The sequence below is a fragment of the Glycine max genome, chromosome 9 (assembly GCF_000004515.6).
Source record: "Glycine max cultivar Williams 82 chromosome 9, Glycine_max_v4.0, whole genome shotgun sequence".
Taxonomy (NCBI): Eukaryota; Viridiplantae; Streptophyta; class Magnoliopsida; order Fabales; family Fabaceae; genus Glycine; species Glycine max.
Genome location: NC_038245.2, coordinates 1933108 through 1960377, shown reverse-complemented (window position 1 = coordinate 1960377; position 27270 = coordinate 1933108). Strand labels below are relative to the sequence as shown.

The following is a 27270-nucleotide window of genomic DNA, read 5'->3' as shown; positions in this document are numbered from 1 at the left end:
AATGAAAGGAATATTATGTCTAAACACGACATAGAAAAGTAGAAAACATTTTATTAGGAAATAGACGAACATAAATTATATATTAAGGTAACACGAATAAAATAAAATAATAAATAAAGAAGAGATTTTGTAGTTGCGGTGGAAAAGTCCAATTCGCCATTCGGACATTGAAACCATCACCATTCACCAGTCACCACCTTCTTCCTCGCATCGTTCGTCTTCTGTCTGTGGATTTCAAACTCTGCCATTTCGATTCCTTCGTTCATCGTAAGCTTCACTTTCTCTTCATTCTGATCTCAAATCTATCTATGCTCATTAATTTATATCATCCTTTTCTTTTTCTTCATTATTGTTTATTTGCTCATAATATTATAAGACTCATTCGTTTCATGCAAATGTTACACCTCTGATTTTTCCTTTTATCACTGTCTGGAATTCATTATTATATCGACAATTTGACCAAACTCGTTGTTATATGCAACGATTACATCATTTTCCAATTTGTTGTTGGTAAAAAAATCTGAAATTTGCTATTTGGTTGATGAGGAAAAAAAAATTTAGTAGGTGGGGTTCGATATTCATTTTTTTCCTTTGATTATTTTGGGTATTTGTATCACTTGCAAAATGAAAATGGAGGATGCTCCAAAACCTCTTTTTTATTTCCTATGTCTGTTTTGTGAGGAGGAGCAATTCTAGAAGTTGGTGTTTTCAGTATTCTAGTTTTTATTTTCTACTTTGGAGAGTTGCAATTACCTACCAGGACCAATGTTTGTTATGTATATATATATGTGTGTGTGTGTGTCTTATGCTACTCTATACAGACATAGTATATAATCAGTGAGAGAAACAATGTGAATGTCTGCAAATGACCTCAAAAACTGGGTTCTGATTATCTAAATCTTCTTTTGTTCCTGTGGTGTAAGATTGAATGAAGAGGACAAGTTTTCTGGTCACAGGGTGAAGAAAACTTAGAGTTAGTTCTTTAGGTGCATTTGGTGGTGTTTTACCTTGGTAGTCCTCTTAATAAAGGTTTTCGTGAAAGGTCAGCATAAGTTATCAATGTGCTTTTGGTGCTGTTTTCCCATCAGAATTGAAGTTTATTACATGATTACTGAGGTGAAATTCCAATTCTGAGTAGAGAACGGTACCAAAAGGCAAATGCACCTAGGGAACTGCATCTAAGTTTTGTACTTATAGGATTTAATCAAGTTTTCAGTTTGTTGGCACAATTTGTGTCCATGAGAAATTTTGCTTAAACCAATATTTCTTTCTTCCTTTCCAGGTTATTTTGCTTGACTATTGTAGAGGCTGCAGCCTGGATGATTGGTGGGCTTTAAGCTTGTGAAAGAATAATTACTGGATGGAACTTGCAAGACCTGCCTCAAGTAATCTTATGATATTTAATGTGATAATATATATTAGTGAGGTTTTTACAACTTAGAATATTATTGCTGGCTCAGAAAAAGTAGTGACATTCTACTGACCTGTTCAGATAAGTGTGAATGATTGCTCCTGTATATTATACAAATGTTTTAACCATTAGCTCTTGTAATGACTTCTGCATTTGTATAGTTTTTACCTGGTCTATTTACAACCCATTCCTAAACTCAATGCTCCTGATGAGTTTTTGTTTTGAGTAACGCTACACAGCCAATAAAAAATATCTGTTGTTTTGAAGAATTCAGCTAGATTGAGGCAATTGTTAGATAAGATAGAGAGATAGGGACCACTCATCTATCCAAGTGTCAATAATAATTCCAACTCAATTTTTCCTAAAATGGCCAAGAAGTTCTTGATATCTATTATCTAACATTTTCCCTTTTCCTCCACCCTTGAAGAGCCGAGAAAGAAGATTTTACTAACACTCCTATTAGGTTATATTTTCCTGTAGCTTTCTGATATTTTTTAATGTTATATGTTCATGTAAGATTCAAGGGGTTTCAGGAAATGACTATTGACTTGATGGTTATGAATGACAACTTTATCTGGTTAAGAATTGTATACTTTATCAGTAAATATTCTCTCTGGCATGGACTTTTAAGGAACTTTTTTATGGAGGGGTTTGGATGGAAAGTGAAGGGAGAGTGTATTTTCATTTTTTAAATTGAGAAAGTTATTTAATATTTATAAAAGATGAATGTGGATGATTGGAAAATTACATATAATATCTCATTTTACTCTTCTTTTTTAAAATAAAAAACTCAAATAGGAGAGTACTTACTTAAAACAGAACGTTTACCCTCCCTTCCCTTTATCCTCAAACTCCTCCATCCAAACATGCCCTAAAAAATTTTGAACTTATCTGTAGAAGCTTTAATGTTCTTTAGAATGCCTATGAAGTGTAACTGGGGTCTGGAGGATATTGCAGAACTAATTTCATTTGTTTTTCTTTAGAAGTTGAGTAATTGGAAGGTCTTTTACAGGTAGAAGAAAATTGAAAGATTTATTGCATCAGAGTGGTAATCGTCTTTGTGCTGATTGTAATGCTCCAGATCCTAAATGGGCGTAAGTGTTTAATTTTTTCACGCATGACTTTGTGGTTTATATTAATTGGCATTATCATACTATTTTTGGTGTAGTGTTTGTGAATATGACATAAAGCTGTAGGAAACTAGCTACTTGTAAAATATATTAAAGAACATGTGAATTAACTTTTACTAACTGCTTTTCAGGTCTGCCAACATTGGAGTTTTTATATGCTTAAAATGTTGCGGTGTGCACAGAAGCCTTGGTACTCATATATCAAAGGTAAACCATTCATAGGTTGTCTCATTGTTATGGAATGCATTTCTGCCCGGATCAAAGAATTATTTTTCCTCTAATTGTAAAATATTTTATTTGATTTAATACTTGAACTGAGTATCTCCTTTTTGTCTTCAGCAAATTAAAAGACTGATAATTCATGTGTTTGGGTTGTTCATTTTCCAGAACCTATGTAAGAAACTTGATGTGACATCTTAGCAAAGGGCTGAGTTGTTCTTGTGGTACCCCTGGTAAATTCCAGTAGTGTAAATACCTGACTTTGAAAAGAGATATGATATTTATAGGCCATCTATGGCATCTTAGCAAAAGGCTGAGTTGTTCTTGTGGTACCCCTGGCACCTTTGTTATAATATATCTTTTTCCGCCAACCAAAAAAAAAATGGATAGACGCGTCTTGGTCAAATATGTTGGCTAGGCTTTATGACAGAGGGATGGCCAGGGCTGCTGTAACGTTGTTTTCTTTGGGACATTCCATATTACTTATGTCATGCATCTTTGTACACTATTTATTCATGACTGGGTGTTCCCAATAAGTAACCCCCTTAGCCTGTGCTAGATAACAAGAAATAACAACCTCTGAAAACTAAGCTGACAGGTTAACAAAACAGAATAACAACTAAAAGATAAACATAATGATCGACACATTCTCAACTGGTTCGTTCTTCTGCTCCTTGTTCCTAAATTTCCTCATGTACACTCTCCAGATGTGGGGCTTAACATTCTGAGTTGGGGTCTAACATGTTCAGGGTGAGTTTTCAAAACGAAATAACCTTAAAGTTTGGCATGAAAGTAAGCCAACCAAATCTTCACATGTTAGCAATTTGACTGATAATTATGATTTGGCCTAGTTTTTTTCTTCAATTGGTTATGTCTATCAAGTTAAGAGTGGTGCGAATGCTGAACTAATTTGTTTGACAGCACTGTTTTTTACTCTCAGGTGTTGTCTGTGACATTGGATGATTGGTCAGAGGATGAAATAGATGCAATGATCGAAGTTGGGGGAAATGTTTCTGCTAATTCAATTTATGAAGCTTATATTCCTGAAGGATATACGAAACCTGGACCAGATGCTGGTCATGAGCAGCGTTCAAAGTTCATACGGTTAGACATGTTTTCATATACACAATGCACTGTATATCTTCCGTTCTTATCATCTTTTGGTTCATTTTGAAATTTTATCTTGTCACCATGAAGTAGGTAATGCTAAAGGCTGTTGATTCTCCCTCTGATATTTGTTTAACTCATATGCTTAGTCGTTTGTTTTCTCGTCTTTCTGCTGTTGTTCCAACGAGTCTGGTGAGTGAATTCCCTAGTTTATTGATTTCCCTTTTATTTGTGACTATTTCAACTGCAGGTCAAAATATGAATTACAAGAATTTCTGAAACCGAGTTTGCGCATTGTGTCTGGAAAAAGCAGTCTACAATCAAGTTCTGCCAAAAGTAGTTTTATGGACAGTTTTAAAAGTACTAGTAGTTCACAGAGAATGGTAATTTTATGTTATGTGTTAGTTCCTCTAGTTATCTGACTACTTTTACGTGTGTGGAAGAAATATAGGGAACAATTTTGGAGTAAGTAATTTTTTGTTTGCAAAATAGATTTTTATTGAATTGAATCGTTGTTGGACCAGATGAAAGCCTTGTAATAAAAAAAATAGTTAATATAGATGAGATGAGGCATGCTGCATTATCCAAATTTACTAGTTTGGCAGCATTGGCAATGCAGTTATCCTCATGAGTGATTTTCTTGGAATGTGACTGATATTGGTGGTAACAACAGGAAGGTATGGTGGAATTTATTGGAATGTTGAAGGTGAAAGTGATTAAAGGCACAAATTTAGCTATCAGAGATATAAAGTCAAGTGATCCATATGTTGTTTTGAGCCTTGGCCAGCAGGTTGGTATCACTAAATGATCTTGGGAAACTGTTGCTCTGTATCTTCTATTTATAGTTGTAAAATCAGAAACAGTAATAATTTTCTTTCTGAAATTGATTTGGTGCTATTGCTTAATGCCTGCAGACTGTCCAGACAACTATAATAAGGAGCAACTTGAATCCAGTCTGGAATGAGGAATACATGCTGTCTGTTCCTGAGCATTATGGACAGATAAAATTGGTATGATTGAATTTTGTTGCGAAAAACAGACACTATCTTCTGTTCTATTATATAGAGACACATCATTGAAAGAAAAGAAAAAAAAAAGAGTTCCTCCATCCTCATTTCTCAACATCCAATACCTTTTACCTTGCAAAACAAGTTCCTTGTATTGCAAACAAAGTCACCTTCTCTTGCGTCCTTTCTCACTGTTGGAAATTAAATAGTTCTGTTCTGAATACTGTTTGTAATTTGGTTATAATTTACAATACCTTTGCCGGAAGCAAAAATTTGAATTTATGATAAGAATGAATTATGAAGTTATATAAACAGTATCCAAGTCTAGGCATTCCTCATTTACTTGCTTTGCTATTTTGGTATGATAATTAACAAGTGATTGGAACATCTCCTATTAGGGATATAAATAGAGAGTTTTCTCTGCATTGATTCACAGCCTTTTGTTATTCCTTTGTTCCCTTGTCAATTCTGTCTATTGTGAGCGACCTATGTACAATGCATCTCGCTGTGTGTGTGTGTTTGTACATGGGAAAGAAGATAACTGATTGTTGGTTTGAGAATATGACACTTCATGTTATCAATTGTCTGTTGCAGAAAGTATTTGACCATGACACATTTTCTGCTGATGATATAATGGGAGAAGCAGACATTGATCTTCAGTCTCTGATAACATCTGCTATGGCATTTGGAGATGCTGGAATGTTTGGTGATATGCAGATAGGAAAATGGTTAAAATCGGATGACAATGCCCTTATTGAGGATAGCACAGTCAATATTGTTGATGGTAAGGTTAAACAAATGATGTCACTCAAGCTCCAGGATGTTGAATCTGGAGAATTAGATCTTGAACTCGAGTGGATTCCTCTTGAGCAATAGGGACTTGACTGCTGTTGGCCTATGCTTTCTCTTAGAACAAATTGTCTGTAATTTTTTCTCTTCACTTTTTGATTCATCTTCCTAGAAGAACAAATAAACCTGTATTTTTGCCTTTTTAATTTGACCAAACATTCAGTAAATTTTCTTCATATAAAAGAACGAGAGAGAAATGTCAGACGTGACAAAAAAAATTCAGATGAAAAAAAAATAGATGAATGATTATACTCCTAAAGAAGGAGAAAAAGTCAACTAAATGTGGAATATATATATATATATATATATATATATATATATATATATATATATATATATATATATATATAAAGTCAAGTACATGTGCTATATGGATAGCAAAAACGAATCTTGGGACTTTGTATGCTTGGTTTATGTTGGATACAGTATTTAAATACTAAACCACTTGTTACATTATACTCCTAAAAAAAAATATGTAAGTACCATCAAGGCAGTGGAACAAAAACAAGCACGCACTGGATTGTAATTTGCATATCTCAAACCATACTGGTGAGTATAAGTTTAGTTTATCTAAAGAATGCATTTAGCAAAATCATAGTTAAACTGTATCATGATTTGAGTAAAAGTGGAAAACAATGTTATTTGGCGAAACCATTACTTATAAACTACTACAAACAAAGCATGTGTTTTTTTTAGAATGACAAAGCATGCTATTAGTTAATAATAAACCTTATTTTTTATATCATAATTCGTACTTTCACTTTATATTTTTTACTATTTTTCTTCTCATCATCTATTTATATTAGCCTATAACTTGTCACAAACAACTTGAATATGATTAGGTTGTTTCTGTTTCGATTGTCCAAAAAAAATCAAGAACTTGATTTAAGTCAAACTGAATAGTATTATGACAAAATTTTAAATCTCCCTAGTTGTCTTTAATTTTAATTATAGTCTTCCTTTAAATTTATTGGGGAATTTAATGTAATTACGTCAACCCTTACTTGTACTAATGCAGTCAACTCAAATTGAAATTTTTTATTGCAAAACTCACTTGACATTAACTCCTCCATTGAAGTTGTAACGTGTGACATTTTTCTTGACCCATTGTTTGGCCCTGGCATAGTCATTCATCTCGGCAAGCTGATTATTAGGGATAGCCACCATGACTTCATGACTTCAATCCCAGTCCCAGCCAAAGCACTCATGGTGGAGTCATCTGAATCAAAAAGCTTCACTTTCTTAATCCCATTATCCTTCAACATCTGAACCACTGTGTGTTGTGGCCACTTGTGGGTTGCTTGAGTTCCCCAATTCATACCAATCCCTTCCACGCTCAAACACATCAACCCCACCACAAAACTCCATCTCAAAACCCAGTTTTTCTCCATTGCAATAGCAACAAAAAAAAAAAAGAACTTTCCCTCACAAACAAAGAAACACAAGAATGAAGAAGAAAAAAGGGTATGCAAAAATGGCTAAATGAACAGAAACGAAACTCTCTCTTGTTTCTATATGAATGGAGATAGATGGTGCAAGAGAAAGGAACCGTTTTTGAAAGTGGGGTTGGAAGAATCGGTGAAAATTTAGCAACTTTATTACCCCCACGAAGCCACGATGAATGAGACGGTGATGATAGTCTTAAGGATAATGTAACAAGTGACCGTTTATTTGTAACCGTCCATGTCTAGATTTTTGAGCTTAGGAATCAAATTTATAGTATTAGATATAAATGAGAAACTAAATTCGTCAATAAATTTAAAGGGGATTAAAATTAAAATTAGAGATAATAAAATTAAATTTGTAATTTTGTCTAATATTAATTAGTTTAAATTCAAACATTTCTTGAACCCGATCAGTGCTGGTCCTACAAATAATCATTCTTTGTATTGAAATAGAAAAAACGATAGATTATCAGACGATTCTTATCTCTGGACAGCATAAATGTGAAAGTTCCAGTTTGGTTTGGACTTTTGGACCACTCATAAAGTATGCCGAAAGAAACTTAATTTTAAATACTAAAAATCATATATTCGTTGACAAGTCACTTAATTAGATTTAGAGAGACAAAAGATTAGGTCAGTCAGTCACTGTATAAGAGTAATAACTAACAATCGAATTAAAAACATTATAATATACGAAAAATTCACGTCCAACTAAATAACATAAATTTATTATTACTACAACTTTTGTAACACGTAGGTAATTTCAACGAGCAAAAGATCGAAACTACACCAAAATAAACAAATAAATTAATTAATTAAATATACAACAACGCAGCAACATCGATTTACAGTGTGAATTGCACTCAAGAAAAAAAGAGGACTCAATTCAACGATTACGCACAACTGGCACTAATTGAAGCTTGTTTGCATTATTATTACATGCACGAAACGGTTCGTTTTGGTGGGGTTTTCTTCGGTGTTTAAACAGATAAAGCAACGCCGAAGCCACCAATAAGACGCCACCTGTGATTCCGCAAACCAGACTCGCTATCATCAGCGCTCGTCCCACGTGGCTTCCTCCGCCGCCGCCGCCGCCGCCGTTGACTCCCCACCACGGCGGCGGCAGAGACTCCGTCGTGTTGCGGGGCGACGTGTCGGCGTCGGAGGACGAGGAAGAAGAGCCCTTGCTGGTGCTGAAGAAGGACTTCATCTCTGGCGAGGAATTGGCCGGCGGCGATGCCTGGAACACGAGGCCGTGCTCCGACGGACGGAGATCACGGCCGGAAGAGGAGGTTCCGGCGAGAAGTAGCGCGATCGCGATGAGGATCGCGGTGGCGAGTCCCGAGAGCGACGGCATGGGGAGAAACGGAGTGTTGGGTTGCGTAAACGGAAGAGAAATGGTAGTGACCAGTTTGAATGGGACTATATATTATACACGCAACCAATACGTTTAGTTTTTAGAAATTTCAATTATTTTTTAGATTTTTTTCTCTCCTAAATCAAACATAGGTATCAAGAGTTTATGCACAATCAACTTAACCTAGGTATCATTTTTTTTTTTTTTACTTTCATAAATAGAAATTATACTTTTTCTTATGGTAAATGTATTATTATAAAAAAATTAAATGATAACTAAGCAATAGCATATTTATAATTTTTTTTCTAAGAATCTTATTTCTGAAAATTATGTTTTGAAAAGAATAAAAAATTATCTGTAGTATGTGTTAGTGTTGGGAACTGAAAATTGTGTTGAGTGTTGTTTTCGGTTACTTAGGTTTTAAGCGTTCGATGTTTACTTGAAGGTTTTCATGGTCAGGAACGACCGAAACAGGGTTAGTAGTAGGTTTCGTTTTGTGACTATCTGTCACTGTCGGGGATCCATTAAGTCCTAGTAGCACCGCTTTTTCTATTGTCTTTTACATATTATATTGTTTTCTTTCTTGTTTTTATCTTCTTTTTGTCCTGTTAAACTTATACTTTTTTTTCTTGTTACTTTTACTTTTAAAATACCGGGCGTTTTATGAAAAGAAACATTAAAATAGAGTTAAATGTTCTTCTATTTACTATATTCTATTTAGAGTATTTATCAACTGTAATAGTCAAACAATGTTCATAGCTTATAAAGTAGTAGTATTAAGTTTGCTAGCACTCATTGTTATTTGAATATTATTGGGTAAAATGTAATTTTCTTTTTCTTATTATTTTAAATTTATGCTTTTAATTTTCTCATTTTTTAATTGAGATATTTCATTCTCCTTTTATAAAAAGTTCACAATTTTATCTTCTCATTTTTTAATTCTAAAAATTCAAAATTTAAGTCTTTGTAACCAATTTCAAAGGTTAATGTTATGTAAACATCAATTAATTGACAACTGCTTATTTATTATACAAATGATAAATGTTTTTTTTAAATCATTTAATTACTTACAAGTTTAATTTATTATAAAAGAATTAAAAAAAGTACATAATTAGCAAGTTTGGGATTGATTAAGAAAACTAAAATTACAGATTTTTTATAGCGGTGGAGGAAATGTCTCAATTAAGAGATTAGGGAACTAAAATTGTAATTAAAAAAAAAACAGAGGACAAAAATGTCTCAATTAAAAAATAGAAGAACTAAAATCACAAATTTAAAAAAAATGGGAAAAGAAAATTGTATTCCAGCCAATATTATATAAGGCATTATTATACTATTTTGTATGGAGTTTGAATATTATCAGACACATTATACTATTTTGTATTGAGTTGAATAACAACATTGTGAACAATAAATCTTTCTTGCTTTTTAATATTACCACAAAATATCTTTCTCAAAATGATTAAATTTATTCATTTTTCAGTTTACTACTTATTTTTATATTTTATTATCTGACAGCTTTCAAACTTTTGTTTTTAATACATGTCATTAATCTCAATCTATTAAATGATGATGTGATAAGTATATAAAATATCACATCATTGATTAAATGATGATGTAATAAATCAATAAAATGTCACGTCATTACTTAATAAATATTTAAGTCTTGTAAAAATTATTTAAAGGAGTTCACATGATTCTTCATTTTAAGTTCAAGCACTTGCACAACATCTTAGACTTTTTGACATTATTCCTGCATTGCAGAGGATGATAATCCTTATTAAAATAATAATTCAAAATTTAGCAAAAGAAAATATGTTAACAAAGATTGCCCCATTATCCAAGATTGTCACTACACTAATGACTTGGTTTTTCAATTCTGTATCCATCAAGAACACAATATATCATTGCAATTTACTAATGCAGAACAGCTACAGTTACTCAGCTGCTTAATGAATTTTATTGACTAAATGCACCAAACGCAAAATGTTCTTTTTTGTTTTGTTTCCTTTCAGAGACAGAAGGGGACTACTACTCTGCAAATCCTGCACTAGAGAATCTCAATAGACTTCAACATGCCATTGTTTGTTCTTCTTAAGTTGTGAAAGCTTCTCTTCCCAACTTTCTCCTCTTTGCTCAGCAACCTTCTTCAGTGTATCTTGGATCCCAGGCATCATCCCTTTCAGACCACAGAAATAAATGTGGGCCCCATTATCCAGGAGTTTGAAGATTTCATCACTGTACTCCTCTATCTTATCCTGAACATACATTTTGCCCCCATTTTTGTTCTTTTGTTCTCTGCTGAGGGCTCGATCATAGCGGAAATTGTCCGAATAGTCATTGAGGTATTTGCTGAATTCTTCATCATAGAGAAGACTGTCAGTGTTGGCAACTCCAAGGAAAAGCCATGCTAGTCCACCAAACTTGTATGTAGGGACTGATTCCAGGAACATTCGGCGTAGATAGCCTCTGAATGGAGCAACACCTGTACCGGTGGCAATCATTATATGGGTAGCATTTGGGTCATCCTCGGGTAAAAGCATTATCTTCCCTGAAGGGCCTGTAAAAAACAATAGAAGATGACTCAATTCCTAGCCAAGAAGATGCAAGTTCACCTTCAACAACATTTGCAACGTGAAATGCTTGACAACCCAAGACTAGTTAAATTATTGTAAGTTTGCCACACCATTTTGTTATACATCCTTCATTTTTTGGTATGTAGGGAAGTAAGACAAAATGAACAAAAGAAAAAGAGACAACAAAAGAAAGACAAAATGGAGGCGGGATGCTCCAAACCATTTCAGCATCCAGACTACTTCTAACTCGGCCAGGAAATCAGCACTATAATATGCTTCATGCGGAATATGGATCTCATGTAGGTTTTGTTAAACATTCTTCTCTACCACTATCACAAATTTATAGAATGAGTGGATTGGCTGCTTTTCAATTATAAGAAATTTGACACTGGAAACATTAGTTCATAAGAATGCATAAAACCCCACATTGGTTCCTAAGAACAACAAATGTCATCTATATTAATCCTTTTTATGGCCTTAATATGAAAGACAAAATTAACTAACTGACCAATGTTGAAATTTAAGAGCTATTAAATTGTGAAGAACTGGTTCACTAGAATACAGCATGAAAACCTTACAAAGCTTAGAGAATTTCAGCACATCAAATACCCTCAATTGCCTCATCTATCATTTAAACAAGTTGCTACTTTTGCATGCAGAGCACACCATTCAGGGTATAAATTCCAAATAGCAGTCAACAAGCTACATTTCCTATAGTAAAGAAGTTACTAGAGCAAGGCACATTCAGGTATTACTTTGCAAACACACCCTATGGTAAAGTCCATAGAACATACTTTGGTAACAGGAATAACAAGAAACAACAGAGCAAGAAAGCATGAATAAAAAAGAAGAAATTGGAAATTCTCCCAACTGAGGAAGGTTCACCAAGACATCACTTTGTTGGAATACAAATTATGTCAACCTTTGCTGGAGTAAAAAGAGATAGGTCTTACCTGTGATCTGAATTTTGTCTCCAGGCTTTGAATTACACAAAAAATTGCTACATATGCCATTCTTGGAAGGATCTTCCTTTCCTGTCTCAGGATCATAATAAACAGCACGACGCACACACAAGCTGGCAGTTTTTCCATCAAAAAAGTCTCCATACCTTGTAGAAGCAATTGAATATAGTCGAACATTATGAGGAGCCCCAGGTTTCTTTGGATTTTCACCCTGCAACCCATGTAAAGTAGTATTTACAAGTTGTGAAATCATTTCAGAATTTTAACTGTGTTAACTCCTGCATCTGATCCCACAAAAAAAAAAAAAAGAGGAAAAATACTTTCTACGTGAATTAATAAGCTCGAAAGGCACCATTAGTTTTGAGATGGAAGGCGGGGAGGGGAGGCAGAACCTGCTTAAATTCTGATGAAAACTATTAATATAAAGGACACATATCTAAAATGCATTCCTTCCATCAAAATTAATTTATCCAAAAAAAACTGAATACAAAGATCAATAATTATGAATTCACAATCAGTACTCAAAGAATGGGAGGAAGCAAAGAATAACTATCACTTACCGGTGGAATAACACCATAACTCTGTCCTTCCCAGTAGGGAACATTTCCACCATGATCAATCACAATATGACAAGTTTCCCCAGGAGCCTTTGGTCCCACTAGCCTATCAACAGAAACAATCGTTGCTGTATAGGGTTCTTTAGGCTTGTGTAAGTTCAATGGAGGTTCTTTAGCATCTTCCAACTCTAAAGGTGATACATTAACTTTGGGTACACTTGCTTGTTGCACTGACATGAATACCACATGACGACTTCTTAAACTTGAGTTGTTTGCCTTCAAGTACAAAGTAAATACTGGTGCCCATGATTTATCCCAAAAGTTAAAGTTAGGTGCCTGCATCATCAAGTGTAGTTTTCTTTAAAATTACAAGTTATTAAACATAAACAGGAAGCCAAATTTCATTTTCATAACATAATTATGTAAACAGAATCTCTAACTCTAACAATTGCAGTATTATTCTTAGTGCTTCGAAAATCCATGTTTGAAAATCAATTAATACATAATAACACAAGTATCTACACAAACAAGATGTAAAACTCAGAAACATACACATGAAGTAAGCACTGAAACTAAAACACCACTGTGCTTGAAAAACCAAGATACATCAATACTAAAGCTCTACATTTCTAATATAAAATTAAAAATACACAGTTGCGCCAATTGAAAGTAGAAGATCATTCCGTCAAAAAAAAAATCATCTATACCAAGTTATCAACAACAACTAATAGCTTTTTTTGACCACAAGATAAAACTTTAATAAAAACTTCGTACCCCATTGCCCAGAGGCTCTTCGCTATGCGAAGGTATGGGGGAGGGATATTGTACGCAGCCTTACCCTTGCATATGCAAAGAGGCTGTTTCCGGATTCGAACCCATGAACAACAAGTCACCAAGGCACAACTTTACCGCTGCACCAGGGCTCGCCCTCTTACAAGATAAAACTTTAATATTTGCCCGATAATTCATCAACCCTATTACAGTCTTGCAGGTACAGAAATGAACCAAATCAAATGTGTAGTAAAACATAGCCTTTTTACACTGAAGATGCACTAATCTTATAGTTGATCCCTCAAGGTATTTTAACAGCCATATCAAATTAGCATAGTACTAAACATCTAGCATAACTACAGATTCTCCGGACAGTTGGATCTGTAATTTAACTAGAAAAAACCAGCAGAAGCATTCAAATAACCATTCTTTCCAAACTCAAAAAACAGACAAAACAAATTAAAAGTACTATCAAACCTTAACCGCAGATCTTCTGAGAGACAAATCGCTGCCAACAGGAACAGTTACAGCCATCTGCTAAACCCCACAAAAATCTTAGTACTCGTCAAATTAAATTTCATTCAGCAACAGAAAAACTTAAAAAAAAAAACTATCATTTTAAACTCTACTTAGGTTAAATTTCTCAGCTTTGACTTTCTACAAAAGCATCTCCACTCACCAATCAAGAACCCAAATAGAAAATAAAGCCAAAAGCTAAATATAAGAAAAGAAAAGAAAAAGTGAAATTTTGATTTTATTTGGTGTGAACCTTTTATGCCGAGAAGCCAACAACAGTGACAGCGGGGAGAAAAGGAAGTGAGTGAAAGGGATGTACCTGAGACAGGGCCAAATGAGCCATCGTGAGATCGAGAACAAAGAATAAGTTGTTGAAGTTATGCCAGCACAAGAAGAAGTGATTAGAGAAAGGGTGTGATTGAAAAGCCTTGAAAGAGGTTTATAAAAGGGTCTAATATAACCGTGACAAAGTTTGATTTTGATTTGATTTAGTTTAGTTTGATGATCCTTTGGAGAAAGGGAAAGGTCAGACTTTTTGGTTTGTTTTCCCTTGCCTCCTTGGAGTGTCACTCCCTCGCACTGACCTTCACCTATGCTAGGCTGCTCAATAGTACTATTATTGACTTATCATATATGATTTCGATTGTTATTGGAAGAGAGTATAATTTTTCTTTTCCAATTTGTAATACATTCTTTAATATATCTTTTTTATTCTTAATTGAATTTATTAGATTTTTTAAAATTTTGTGATTCTTATTTCTTCTTTAATGAACTTTATTTGTGATTTAAAAAAGATAGTTAATAATAATGAGGATATAAATTAATACTAAACTATATCATTATTTTATGAGTTTAATGTCTATTTATTAATGATGTAAAACAGTTTTAAATCATCATCCAATCATAAATTATCAGCTGAAAATTATTTTAAAAGTCAATAAAATTATCATACGAGTTGAATGATTGTATAAATTTTTTTATATATTATTGTATAACCCTTTTTTTCTCAAAAGCTACATGTATCTTCTAAAAAAAATGTTCAAATTGAACAAGGGAATCATGAATGATAAAAATGTAGAAACAATATATTTTTATATGTTTTGATGATGTCAAATGATCAAATGCTTCTCAAGTTTTATTCAAGACAAGAATCCAAGAAAATCAAGATACATGATCAAGTTGATCTCTAGAATCTTAGAAAGAAGTTTCCAAATTGAAAAAGCAAAAGGTTTAGTCAAAGAATTTTATCTAAATCATTTTAAATTGAGATTTACTCTGGTAATCGATTATCAGAGGATGCAATCGATTACCAGTGACCAATATGCTTTCTGAAAAAGGTTTTAAATATTTTAGAAAGCATGTAATCGATTACCAGAGGTTTGGAACGTTTTTAAAACAACCATAAGAAATTTGAATTTAAATTTCAAAGTTGTGTAATCGATTACAGTAAGATGGTAATCGATTACGAGTGTTTAAATATTCAAATTTCAAATGAGAAGAGTCATAACTCTTCAGAAAGAAATAATTGTGTAATCGATTACTCCATTATTGTAATTGATTACCAGTGAGAATTTTCAAATATAACTCCCAACAGTCACATATTTTTATTGCCCAAAAAGTCTTATCCTCTCAAAAGATTAAGAGAGTTTTTCTGAACTGAAATGTCTTATCCTCTCAAAAAGGATTCTTTGGTCAAACATTTTTGTATTCAACAAAGAATCTTGATTGATCTTCAATTGTAATATCTTTCTTTTTTCAAGAGAGATTTCGTCTTCTCTTCTTCTTACGTCTCAAAAGGGATTAAAAAACCAAGAGTCTCTTGTTGTAAAGGGTTCCTGAACACAAGGGAAAAGAGTTGTCTCTGGTTCAGACTTTGTAAAATGAGTTTTACAAAGAGAGTGGAAAATCTCAAGTAACTTGCTTGGGAACTGAACGTAGGCACAGGAAGTGATCGAACCAGTATAAATCAAGTTTGCATTTCTCTTTTCCCTTAAACTTTTTTTATTTATTGCTATTTATCTTTTGCTTTAAAGAAGTTTATGTTGAATTGTCTTTTGAGTAATTCATGTTAAGGGTGCATTGTTAATCCAAAAGGAGAGAGCAAAATTTTAATTGGGGAATAATCTTTGTATCTTAATTCAACCCCCCTTCTTAAGATAATTGAGGCCATTTGTCTAACAAAAAAATGCATGGCATTATCACATTATTTTCGTGTAGATTATAAATAACCCACACGGGCATGGGTGGGCATACGAACCTAGGTTCACGGACCATTATGCTAAGTCCATGGACTAGGTGGATAATGAGCCTCATTTAAAAATTCCTATCAAGTTTTTGAATTCGACCCATTAAGATTGTAGGCTTTGTTGGACTATTCGCTTAACTAGCCTAAATCCATCGTGATGTTAGTTCGTTATGTTAAAATTTCAATCATTAATTTAGGTTATTATTGTTAATTTGTTATGTTTAAAATGTTAATATATTTTAGTAAGATAGGTTTTAGTTTAAAAAAACGTAGTCAACTTTATATATATATATATAACTTTTCACTTTTTCAAAAATATTTATTTTATAAAAGTATTTTTTTCAAACTAATACTTTGGATTCAAAGACCGATCCATTTATCTACAAACTTTTCCAAGCTGGATATACACTTTAAAAATTTCATTTATTTTTTGAATCGAACTTATTTGACATATCTAACCGATAAGCTTCATGGGCCGACCCTAAACAAATCAGATTGATCTGAATATCCATCTCTAGATATAGGTTGATAATTCATTTATTTATTTATTAACATGTGATTACTTTTGTCTCGATGAACTTTATTGAATTAATCAAATTTAATAATATATTATCTTATCAATTTTAAATAGATTAAATCTAACAAGATATTACCTAATTAATTTTAAATTAATTTAATAAAATACAATGAGCTAATTATGTTTAATAAATAATTAAATTATTTGAATTAATATATTAATTTATAGTTTCAAAAATAGAAATTAAGTCCATAATACATATTACAAAATCAAACTCATGCATAACCGTTAATTACACTTAATCAAAACAAATAAACCTAATTACATTTAATGAATAATTTAACTACTCACGTTAATAATATTTATTATACAATTTAAATATTCCTTATACTATTAAATTTGAAAAAATATGTATAGATATAAAATATTTTATAAAATGTCCATGAAAAGTATTTAAAACCTAAACATGATTAAAAAAATATCAAGAAGGTTATTAAATAAAATTTATTATTCCTAAATTTAATAAATTTAACTAACTTCATATAAAATCCTTTTTAATTATTACTAAGAAAATTTAAATAATAAAAAAATGGAAGATAAATACAGTTAATAAAAAATGATAAAATAAAAAAATTAATAATATAAAAGTAATGAGACGTTAATATAAGTTAATAGAAAAATTTAAAATTTAAGAAATGGTTTAAAGGTAATATTGTTCAATGAAAGTGGAGAGAGGTTACTCTCATTTTGGTTGATGGGTTAATTTTAATTTGCATAGTTAAAGATGATTAATTATTATTATTATTTTAATAATGTTAAGGATAAGAATAATTTTTTTTTCCGAAGCATACAAAAAAAATTATATACCCAAACATACAACGTGAATTTTTTTTATCAAGTTGTTTAAATATTATCACGTTGTTCAAGTCCCCCAACGTGAATTTTTTTTAAGAAAAACTAATTTTTTTAAAAAGATTTAAAAATAATATAAATAAAAGAAGACGTGTCTCAAATGACATTAGATGAATGTTAGGTGATTCAGGAGTTTCGATTGCAGAGTGCGTAATCAACTAGCTTAAATTTCTTGTTGATTTTTGTATTGTCTTTAATATGAGGCATAATCATGATGCACAAAAGTTTGCTAGAACTGATTTTTAATTCATGTTTGGCTCTTAAAAGGACACAAGTATAATACAAAATTATACCAAACGAATATAATTATAAACAAAAACTAGAGTTTAAACAAAAAAAGGAAGAAAACAAATTTCATACATAATATAAAATGTGAACACTCAAGCAATCAAGTAACATTTTTAAAGATATTATCTTCAAAACAATCTGCAATAATAAAAATAATTCATGATTAATGGTTAATAACTTAACTGTAAGAAACTGCCCTGTAAACACATTTCAGTTAAATCTGAAATTAAAATCGCAACACAACTTTGTTTTGTTGAAGCCTCTGGGTAATCCCCCTCTAACCGGGTCGAACCCAGACCTTGATAAAAAAATCTAAGTGTCAAACATTATAAAAATAACATTAAATTGATTGAACATCTAAATTCTAAGGTGGCAACGGCTTTTATAAATTGATAATTAAAAGGGATATTTGATTCCATTAAACGTGCTATCACTTGAATTTGCTCATGTTGGTCTACATCCATGATTAAGATAAGTCTTTTTTTTTAAAAAAAAAAAAGACATTTTTTTTGAAAAAAAAAATGAGTACATACAACCTTGCTGCCAACACCAGAAACAGGAGCTTCTCTCTTGGGTGAAAAAAGGGGGAAAAGCCACGTACATTGCTCCACCAAAGGATCATTCCAACAAATTCAAAAACGCTGGTTATTTCCAGAAACAAACAAGAATTGCAAACCAAAAGCTAAAACAAATTTTGGAAAAATTACTATGCCTAGAGCAGGCAAAGGGTAACACAGTGAACAGCTTTTTTCTTTTTTCCCAAGGCAATGGAAAACTTCTGGATGACAAAAATTATACAAAACACACAATTAAATAAAAAACAGCTTCCAAGATGATCAGATATCAAATCTATGATCCAATAACAAAGCAACCTCAAGCAAAATTGAAAGGTAGTTCAATTTGGTATAAGTGGCATAAAAAATTTCAAACACTAACAAAAACTACTCAATACTTAACAGGAGCAAGAACATCAAGTTGGGAACCGAGCTTCTCTTCAGCAACCTTCTCAGCTTTCACCCTTAATTTGTTGAGTTGCTTCTTTCTCTCGTAAACCACCGCTGCCTTCTCCTTTCTCTTCTTCTCCAGCTCCTGTGAGCAATAAAAATACCCATATGTCAACAAACACAATTACAAAAAATCCAAAACATTCCAACATTCTAATTTTAATTCCCCTTTAGGTTTGAACAAGGAAAAAACTTTTCATAATCACAATCATAATGGTAATAATAGATAAATAGCAAACATGGTCTTTCACAATGAGCAATGAGATTATATTAAAATATGTTGATCAGTTGTAGAAAATGCACATTTTGAAATATTAAGATAGCAAAACCTCTCACAAGGCAAACACTTACCCTAATGGTATCATAGTAGCTCCATCCAACTTCAGATGACAACCTGCCCAGCACACAATACTTGTGTCCCTTCTGAAGCCTCAACACCCTGATTCCAATTTTTATCAATTAGTCCACATTCACAAGATAAACAACACGTATTTATCCAATGTAGGAGTTTAATAGGCTTGCCCTATAACATAAAACTTTTTTTACACTTACATCCCATCACAAACCAAAGCATATGATAAATTTATCAACATCATTTCTGATTTGTCGCTAATACGTGCTTATTAAACTCTTGACACATATTGAAAACTAAACGATTCAGAAAGACAGAAAAACTCTTACTTGAGTGCATCAGGAACAACCATTCTCTTGGTCTTGTCATATGGAGGAGGGATTCCTTCATAAACCTTCAAACGAGCAAGAGCAGCTTCCCCACGCTTTGTCTTGTGTGGTATCATTCTACAAAAACACAAACGAGTGATTATATTTAGACACCCACAAATTCTAAACTCCCTCTCAACACCTCTTATTTCTCTTTATCTATCTCTCCCTCTCCCTGCCACACTACACCATCAATCAATCAAATCAAACACTTATCTATCCTCTCTTCCTTTCTCACTCAAGATGTATACGGCTAATGGGGTATATAAGAATCACTCTACAAAAACAAAACCCCCCCACAACAAATTAAACCACACTTCTCCTAAAAGTTCCCAACTTTTAAAGAATAGGTTGTGGGTTCAAATCCCCCGTTAACAAAAACTAACAAATAACATTTAACAGCCGATAAAAAAAATCATTCTACGAAAACAAAAACACCCCACGACAAATTAAAACACGCTTGTGTTGGAAAGTTATAAACTTTAAAAGGAATTAAAGTAAAAAAAAAAAAAGTGAGTAATGACTGACCCACGAACGGTGCGCCAGAAGATCTTGGAGGGGGCACGGAAGTGGATGGGGCCATGGGAGGGTTTGGTGTTCATGCGTTTGCGAAGGAACCTCAAGTATTTCATCTTCTGCCTCACCAGCCCGCCCGAGATGCAAATCTCTTCACAGCGAACGACCACCACTTTCTGGCCGTTCAGAAGCTCCTTCGCCACGATGGAGGCTAGACGACCCAGCATGTGGTGGCGCGCGTCCACCACCACCCGCTTTGCGCAGATTCCAGAACCTGACACCATCTTCTTCTTCGTCCCGAAAACAACACAAACGGCACAAGGCAAACCCCTCTTGTTTGTTGCTGCTGGATGCTCAAGGAAGAGCACATTAGGGTTTTTGAAGACTCGCCTTTTGTGGGTTGGGTTTTATGGGCCAAGCCCAACACAGCCTTTAACTATTTTACTTGTGATTATTTCTTGATAATTTCTGCCACACTGTTCTTACATGTACGAGAATAGTGAGAAACTACTTTTTTTTTTAATATGATTTTATACTAGTGATAAATAATTTAAACGATAATATCAGATTATTTTAAATAATTCTTATATATTTGATTAGTAATTTTGTAGTGTATTGTATTATTATACTGTTTGTTTTAATTTAAATATATTTCAACTTATCAAAAACATATTTAAAATTATAAGATTTTTTTGTCACTATTAGTGTCAAATATTTATTTATTTTATTGATTATTAATTTTTGTCAAAAATTTATCCAACACCTCTAATGAGGTATTATTTTTCAATCACTTTTTTTTTCTTAACTCAATTCTTTAGATTTGAGTTCACTTGACCAATTATGCATTATTATTTAAAATTATAAAATGAATATGCATAATTAATTCAAATATAAAGTAAAAAACATAAAATAAAAACTAAAATTTATTTTAAAAAAAGGCCAAGTATGTTTTGTTCTCTGTAAAATTTGTGAAATCCAAAATTGGTCCCTAAAATAATTTGATTTCATTACAATTGTTGCATAGAGGCTTTAAGTAAATTCATTAACAGAGTTAATACTTACAAACCGTAATATATTAAAAGTTTAAAGTGGAAAACCCACTTTCAAATTTCACATATTTTAGAGACACCAAATACCTACTTTACCCTTTTAGAAATTACGAAGTCAGTTAAGTTTGCCTTTATTTGTGTGGGTGGGTGTGGTGTGGATAGGTGGCAGCTACGACACAACACAACACAACACAACACAACACAGTCCTAAGTTGTAAGAAACACTCTCTTCTCCTTTCTCACTATTGTTCTGTTACTGTTTTTTGCAGCAACACTTCAGTTCAATTAACGAACTACACCACTTTCTTTCTCTTCTTCGACTGCTCTGTAACCGAAAACCTCCCTTTCCCAGTTTCGAATCTTTTGTTTCTGCCTTTGGTTACTGTTTTTCCGAGCCATGCTATTCATTATTGTCCTTCGAATCGGATTGGTAACAAGGAATTTATGTGTGTAGGTGTGTGTATAAATATATAAGTTGTGCTTGCTAGCTTGATTTGAACTTCTTTCTTTGTATTATTGGTTGGTTATGCTTACGAGTCTTTGAATTTGAATCCTATGGTTTTACTATTGGGCTAAGAATTGGAAAAGGTAGCTTGCAAATTTATAATTACCAGCTTGGTAACTTGGTTAGTTGTGAATATGGGTCTGCATAATTAAAATGGTATTCAGATGTGATTTTAGGAGATGGTTATGCACTGAATTTAAGATGTTAGGTTAAACCTCAAAATGAGGAATAGTGTCAATTTTTTTACATTGGATAGGTTAAACAACCCTTTTCCTTGATTTGTTGTTTTAATTAAATTTTATCATATCTTAAATGGATTAGTAGTTTATTTTGGTGGTTCCATTATATTCCAATCCAAAATCCTTATGTTTGTCCCCCAAATCCTATTCTTAGAGCTATGATTAATAGGTGTTTCTAAATCAATTTGATATACAATTGAATTGTCTTCTGCAGACCCTTTTAGTGGACTCTTTTAATAATCCATAGAATATGAAAATTGAATTACTTGTATGCTCTCTACTCCCTTGGCTGCAGTAATTGGCGGTACAGTAAATGATTGACTATAAGTTTAGTGGGACTGTGGGAGGCACTTCATTTCTACCTTGGGTGAAAATTGGAGACCATGCCTAACCACAAGTCACATGGTTAAGCTATCTTGAGTTCTTCATACAAAATGATGGAGAATTAAAGGGGAATGTAGACCATAGGATTCAAATGGGGTAGACAAAATTGAAGTGTGCCTTAAGTGTTGTTTGAGATAGAAAGGCACGACTTAATCTTAAGGGGAAATTTTACCTCACAAGTCACAACTATAAGACCTGTGATGTTGTATGTAAATGGAATTTATTTTTGTTTTATGCCTACATCTATGTTTTAACATATAATATCCAAAAGATAACTTCTTGAGTTTTATTAACTATGTGTTCTGCTTCCAGATTGGGACACTGTATTGCATGTAAATCAGGAAATCATGACTTCTACTCATGACCTCTCAGGTATTTACATTGAAAAAACCCTTTTCCAATTATCTTTTAAGCTACCTTTTTAATTTGTTATAAGTGCATAACATTTATTTCTCAGTAGTATACAATTTATGGGAGAATTTCATGGTTTGTTGTCTGATTTGATCACCCATGTAAGAACATTTGTTCAACAGAAATGATCACCTTGACATGCATTCTAAATGCAATAGTTGTGGTGATACTAGGGTGTTCGCCAGAACTTATGTGCTACGGTGAAAGTTTTATTGAATTGCAGCTAGACTTGCAATGATGAGTGGACTGAAATCTGGGTATTGAGCTGCAATCAAAATGGCACAAAAATCAGGAATGTTGTCATTGATGAGTGGGCAAAGTTGAGATGGAAAACCATTCAAGATGGCTTGGGAATGTAAGACGAATGGATGATGACCTACATTGGTCCTTGTAAATGTGGTATTGTGGTATTGCTGAATATGCCCCTTTAAAAAGAGATGACGAGACAAAAAGGACATGGTGGAAGACTATTTAGAAGGATGGGGAGTACCTAGGGAGACCCACATATTGTCTTATTTCAAGCCTTAAACCTATTATTTTATATTTCATAAACTCAACTTTGGAACTTATTTGTTCTAATTTTAGCTAGTCCCTTGTTAGCCTATTTGACATTCATTTTAATTTTGGCCAATTCATGCAATAGTTACCTTTCTGACCTACTACCATATTGTTTTTATTTTCTGTTTGTTTGAGTAAGAATGTCACCCTTGACAAATATAATGTGAATATGAAATCTATATTCTAAAAGATTATGGTGTGAAGTGCTGAGCTGTAATAATGTGCATAAAATAATGCTTATAAATATTTTCCTAAAACTATTGAAGCATAAATGTCTATTTGAAGCTTTTTGTCTCTCAATGAAAGGTACACCTGTGCAGGATGGAATTGGGGTTGGAATTTGAATATCTTATTAATATTCATCTAGAAATTGAAACATATCTTCTTTATCTAATTCCCTGTCTGTTCATCTGTTTTTTCGTTGGAAAAATGCCAGAGAAAATGATGTTAGTAAACAATAAATCCCTAACATATATAAAAAGCTAATAATTGCAGGATGTACAGAAATTAACCCTAAATTCTTTTTTTTCCCAAGTTTCTTCGTACCCCATTGCCCAGAGGCTCTTCGCTATGCGAAGGTATGGGGGAGGGATGTTGTACGCAGCCTTACCCTTACATATACAAAGAGGCTGTTTCCGGATTCGAACCCATGACCAACAGGTCACCAAGGCACAACTTTACCACTGCACCAGGGCTCGCCCTCTGTATAATAACTAAGTAAAAACTAAGATAATTTTTTTTTGTGGTTGCTGAGAAAAATTAATTACACTATCTCTATTTATTAATATTAAGCAAATTGCAAATTCTGTTTTTATGGGCTACTATTTTTACTTATGGTGTACAATTCTTACTGGATTACTTCGTGAGATTCTCACTGTATTACTGGATTCAGTAGTATATGTTCTCAGTTTTACAGTCTGTCTATTTCTTGTTCTGCAATTTATTATTAATTAAATTCTGTTTATTTTCTCTCCTTTTTTCTTCTCTTATTTTTATTTAGATATCTCTATTCTTTTTTATTGCTGTATTGAATAGCTGTCCTTCAGTGATTTTAAATGACTGAAAGTCGTTAGTTTAAGATTGAAGGAATTTGAAACAACACAAACTCCTGTTCTTTACTCTGTAGCAGCGTAAGTTATCTTTTAACCAAAGTAGTGTGCATGAATAATAAATCTTCAACATCCTAAACAAACCACTAACTCGTACCTTCTCCCCCCAATAAAGCCTCACTTCATGCCCAAAGAAAATAAAATAAGTAAATTACAAAGAAGAAATTATAAAAGCTCACTTTATTTGACAGATTAGGCATAAAAGTTCCATTCAAAGAATATCCCTTTCTCTTCTGTTTGTTTGAAACTAAATATTTTCGGCAGCCTCTGTTTCTCTTAAAACTTACAAACTGAACATACATCCCTTTCAAACTGACAGATTGGGCATAAAGTTCCATTCAAAGAATATCCCTTTTTTCTCTTTGTTTCTTCCAAACTAAATATATTCAGCATCTTCTGTTTCTTTTAGAACTCGTAACTAAACATTGATCTGGAGCTTTTGTGTTCCGAGTGGAGTAGATGCTTCTGCATTCTGGTTATGGTACATGAGTAGAAAATTATTTCTTGCTTAGCTTCGTGGCCCTATTTGGTTGACTTTCAATTATTTATCTTAATATTTTTTTATTTTTTTGAGTTAGTCTGCCATGCTATCTAAAGTGGTGTTTTTCTTAAAGTGATGCATTTGACTAGTCCAATCACCCCCCAAAAAAATGTACAGAAGTAATGGCTAATCCTGAAGTTATTCAACTCATTGGTGTCTAGATAATGAAGCTGATGACCAGCAGCAGTCGGAATCACAAATGGAGCCTTTATCTGCAAATGGAATTTCTTATGCAGGTATTGCTACTCAGAATGTTCAGTATGCAACACCTTCACAGCTTGGAACTGGGCATGCTGTGGTATGAACTTCACATTTTAATGGGCCATCTTATCATTGTCTTAGTAAACAATATATGTTTTGGTTTGCCATCCTCAGTGCTCTCATTGGAGCTGGTATCTCAGTAAATGCTTAGGAATGTTTTGTTTTGTATTGGTCATAGGCTCAGCCTTTTGATGTCATCAAATAATGAAGTTTTGTCCGAATTTTGCTGTTTTCCTTGGAGGTTTTGTTTGATGATGAAATTATTTTCTTTTTAAATAACCCTAGTTTTTTTTACCTGACAATTGAAGGTTAGTGAATGATTGCCTGAGCAAGTACTGGTGCCAGTTGTTATCATGTTATGTTGATGTAATATAAAGAAGTAAGAAGTGGCCGCTCAGACTTGGTCAGGCAATTGAATTACTTCTTTGTCCCATTGGCCCTCCTGGATTTTCTTATCTCATTGCTGTTGGTTTTTCTGTCCTGTCATATTTTAGAAAATAAACTGTGTTTGAACTTTACTGATTTTTGTTGCTTGGTGTATCTAATTGAAGGTACCGCCCACTTACCCATATCCAGATCCATACTACAGAAGTATCTTTGCTCCCTATGATGCACAAACTTATCCCCCACAACCCTATGGTGGAAATCCAATGGTTCATTCTAATCTTTTGTTGTTGATGTTTGCAATATAGTGTTTCTTGTTATGTTCCTCACTATTGAATCGTTTCCTGTGCCAGGTCCACCTTCAGTTAATGGGAATTCAACAAGCAGGTGTTCCTTTGCCAACTGATACAGTTGAGGAGCCTGTGTTTGTCAATGCAAAACAGTATCATGGTATATTAAGACGCAGACAGTCCCGTGCTAAAGCTGAATCAGAAAAAAAGGCTGCAAGGAATCGGAAGGTATATCCCTACCCCTATCTGTTCTCATGTTCCTCTTTAATAATGCGAAAAGATGATTAAGAAAAACTAATTGTTAAAAAAGGAAAACGAAGGGAAGAAGGTTCCTGGAAGTTGTGTTGTTAGCTGCTAACTTCTAGATGTTGATATTTTTGTGTGTGCCTACATGGATTTGTTTGACTCACAAACTTCCATGCATCCTTCATGGATTTACTTGATCCTTAAACAAATGTTTCAGCCATACTTGCATGAATCTCGACATTTGCATGCACTGAGAAGAGCAAGAGGATGTGGAGGTCGGTTTTTGAATTCAAAGAAAGATGAGAATCAACAGGATGAGGTTGCATCAACTGACGAATCACAGTCCACTATCAATCTCAATTCTGATAAAAATGAGCTTGCACCATCAGATAGAACATCCTAAAACTACAGAAATGGTGATGCTGTAGATTGCAGGGATCTGTTGTGTATATCTATATTGGGAGATGAATCTCCAACCAACAGTATCCTCAGATATCTCCCTATTATTCATTCTGTCGTACAACGCCATAGGTATAAGTATAGGTTGTGTAGTAGGTATGTTAGGAGGTTGCAAAATAAAACAAGTAAAATGTAAATTGAAGTGATTCAACTAAGTCTATCCCCAATGTGGTCCTTTCTTGCCTTTTTAGGTATTTTTATTGTGTGGGCTTTTCTTTGTATTATTTGGTGCCTCTGAGGGAAAGAGAAGAGATTATCCGAATGCGTGATGGTTTGGTTGGATCATGTTTATTTAGCTTGTGAGAATTAATTGTTGTAGCACTCTTTTGATTTGTTGTTATAAACGAGGATGAAAAGTTTAAACCAGGATTGGTCAAGTTCCGCACAGTTGCAGATAGAAGGAAGAGGTTCACATTTCATGAAGTATAATGAATGGATCTTATTATGTTAGCTGCGAACTAAATCTGTGTCCATTATTTGTGCCTTTTAACATACTGTGAATCAACCAGCCACCGTCTAATCTTTTAGAAGGATTTTATTATGAAACACAACATTTCTCTTCATCAATACTTGCCTCACAAGAATGCTCAAAATGCTTCGCCATTTTGCATAAAAAATTGCTGCATTTAGCAACAAATGCAACTGAAGTCAGCCTCTCAATATCACTATATTCATTTCATAATTCACACTCCTGATGTACCTAGAACGTTGTTATACTACATAAT

At 33.1% G+C, this 27270-nt stretch overlaps 5 protein-coding genes and 2 long non-coding RNA genes across 12 annotated transcripts; 3 read left to right on the top strand and 4 right to left on the bottom strand.

The window, feature by feature from the left end:
• Nucleotides 1-110: 110 nt before the first annotated feature.
• Nucleotides 111-5890, top strand: LOC100790876 (ADP-ribosylation factor GTPase-activating protein AGD12). The gene is made up of 9 exons (XM_003535040.5): nucleotides 111-267; nucleotides 1283-1385; nucleotides 2424-2505; nucleotides 2673-2748; nucleotides 3701-3864; nucleotides 4118-4250; nucleotides 4541-4657; nucleotides 4782-4877; nucleotides 5469-5890. Exons 2-9 carry the CDS (start codon nucleotides 1361-1363, stop codon nucleotides 5748-5750), a joined length of 975 nt encoding a protein of 324 aa, XP_003535088.1. The 5' UTR covers nucleotides 111-267; nucleotides 1283-1360; the 3' UTR covers nucleotides 5751-5890.
• Nucleotides 5300-7485, bottom strand: LOC121172809 (uncharacterized). The gene is made up of 2 exons (XR_005886479.1): nucleotides 6778-7485; nucleotides 5300-5894 (listed from the first exon to the last, which is right to left on the bottom strand). It is a non-coding gene; the product is annotated as an uncharacterized lncRNA (long non-coding RNA).
• A 395-nt stretch (nucleotides 7486-7880) lies between these two features.
• On the bottom strand, nucleotides 7881-8608 carry LOC100791407 (uncharacterized). Its single transcript, XM_006586773.4, has one exon. It carries the CDS (start codon nucleotides 8523-8525, stop codon nucleotides 8055-8057), a length of 471 nt encoding a protein of 156 aa, XP_006586836.1. The 5' UTR covers nucleotides 8526-8608; the 3' UTR covers nucleotides 7881-8054.
• A 1819-nt stretch (nucleotides 8609-10427) lies between these two features.
• On the bottom strand, nucleotides 10428-14508 carry LOC100789291 (ferredoxin--NADP reductase, root isozyme, chloroplastic-like). Of its 2 annotated transcripts, none has more exons than XM_006586618.4 (5): nucleotides 14227-14508; nucleotides 13869-13928; nucleotides 12624-12956; nucleotides 12055-12274; nucleotides 10428-11085 (listed from the first exon to the last, which is right to left on the bottom strand). In XM_006586618.4, the coding sequence occupies exons 1-5, from the start codon at nucleotides 14248-14250 to the stop codon at nucleotides 10586-10588; spliced, it is 1137 nt and encodes a 378-aa protein (XP_006586681.1). In that variant the 5' UTR covers nucleotides 14251-14508; the 3' UTR covers nucleotides 10428-10585. The 2 variants fall into 2 exon arrangements, with proteins under 2 accessions (XP_006586681.1, NP_001239859.1); NM_001252930.2 differs by having other exon boundaries at nucleotides 10447-11085; nucleotides 13869-13925; nucleotides 14227-14321.
• On the top strand, nucleotides 11085-12396 carry LOC121172808 (uncharacterized). Its single transcript, XR_005886478.1, has 2 exons — nucleotides 11085-11400; nucleotides 11761-12396. It is a non-coding gene; the product is annotated as an uncharacterized lncRNA (long non-coding RNA).
• A 4237-nt stretch (nucleotides 14509-18745) lies between the features above and the next one.
• LOC100499978 (uncharacterized) lies at nucleotides 18746-20461 on the bottom strand. The gene is made up of 4 exons (NM_001248173.2): nucleotides 20122-20461; nucleotides 19555-19671; nucleotides 19225-19312; nucleotides 18746-18958 (listed from the first exon to the last, which is right to left on the bottom strand). Exons 1-4 carry the CDS (start codon nucleotides 20391-20393, stop codon nucleotides 18815-18817), a joined length of 621 nt encoding a protein of 206 aa, NP_001235102.1. The 5' UTR covers nucleotides 20394-20461; the 3' UTR covers nucleotides 18746-18814.
• Nucleotides 20462-21278: 817 nt separating this feature from the next.
• Nucleotides 21279-26911, top strand: NF-YA08 (nuclear transcription factor Y subunit A-8). Of its 5 annotated transcripts, none has more exons than XM_006586771.4 (6): nucleotides 21279-21372; nucleotides 22599-22658; nucleotides 25067-25141; nucleotides 25718-25819; nucleotides 25904-26068; nucleotides 26304-26911. In XM_006586771.4, the coding sequence occupies exons 2-6, from the start codon at nucleotides 22647-22649 to the stop codon at nucleotides 26487-26489; spliced, it is 540 nt and encodes a 179-aa protein (XP_006586834.1). In that variant the 5' UTR covers nucleotides 21279-21372; nucleotides 22599-22646; the 3' UTR covers nucleotides 26490-26911. The 5 variants fall into 5 exon arrangements, with proteins under 5 accessions (XP_006586834.1, NP_001349750.1, XP_040860721.1 ...); NM_001362821.2 differs by having other exon boundaries at nucleotides 21323-21372; nucleotides 25067-25203; nucleotides 26304-26910; XM_041004787.1 differs by having other exon boundaries at nucleotides 21325-21372; nucleotides 25044-25203.
• Nucleotides 26912-27270: the final 359 nt, after the last annotated feature.

What these genes read in the sequence shown, in the direction of transcription:
- LOC100499978 (NM_001248173.2), bottom strand. Translation starts at nt 20,393, where the DNA reads ATGGTGTCAGGTTCTGGAATCTGCGCAAAGCGGGTGGTGGTGGACGCG. An exon ending in TTCTGGCGCACCGTTCGTGG is followed by an intron (nt 19,672 to 20,121) that starts GTCAGTCATTAC and finishes GTGTTTTTGTAG; the next exon opens with AATGATACCACACAAGACAA. An exon ending in GCTACTATGATACCATTAGG is followed by an intron (nt 18,959 to 19,224) that starts GTAAGTGTTTGC and finishes TATTGCTCACAG; the next exon opens with GAGCTGGAGAAGAAGAGAAA.
- LOC100791407 (XM_006586773.4), bottom strand. Translation starts at nt 8,525, where the DNA reads ATGCCGTCGCTCTCGGGACTCGCCACCGCGATCCTCATCGCGATCGCG.
- LOC100789291 (XM_006586618.4), bottom strand. Translation starts at nt 14,250, where the DNA reads ATGGCTCATTTGGCCCTGTCTCAG. An exon ending in TCAGAAGATCTGCGGTTAAG is followed by an intron (nt 12,957 to 13,868) that starts GTTTGATAGTAC and finishes TTGATGATGCAG; the next exon opens with GCACCTAACTTTAACTTTTG. An exon ending in AGACAAAATTCAGATCACAG is followed by an intron (nt 11,086 to 12,054) that starts GTAAGACCTATC and finishes TGTTTTTTACAG; the next exon opens with GCCCTTCAGGGAAGATAATG.
- NF-YA08 (XM_003535035.5), top strand. An exon ending in TTGGAACTGGGCATGCTGTG is followed by an intron (nt 25,204 to 25,717) that starts GTATGAACTTCA and finishes ATCTAATTGAAG; the next exon opens with GTACCGCCCACTTACCCATA. An exon ending in AGGCTGCAAGGAATCGGAAG is followed by an intron (nt 26,069 to 26,303) that starts GTATATCCCTAC and finishes CAAATGTTTCAG; the next exon opens with CCATACTTGCATGAATCTCG.
- LOC100790876 (XM_003535040.5), top strand. Translation starts at nt 1,361, where the DNA reads ATGGAACTTGCAAGACCTGCCTCAA. An exon ending in GCTCCAGATCCTAAATGGGC is followed by an intron (nt 2,506 to 2,672) that starts GTAAGTGTTTAA and finishes ACTGCTTTTCAG; the next exon opens with GTCTGCCAACATTGGAGTTT. An exon ending in CAGCGTTCAAAGTTCATACG is followed by an intron (nt 3,865 to 4,117) that starts GTTAGACATGTT and finishes TTTCAACTGCAG; the next exon opens with GTCAAAATATGAATTACAAG.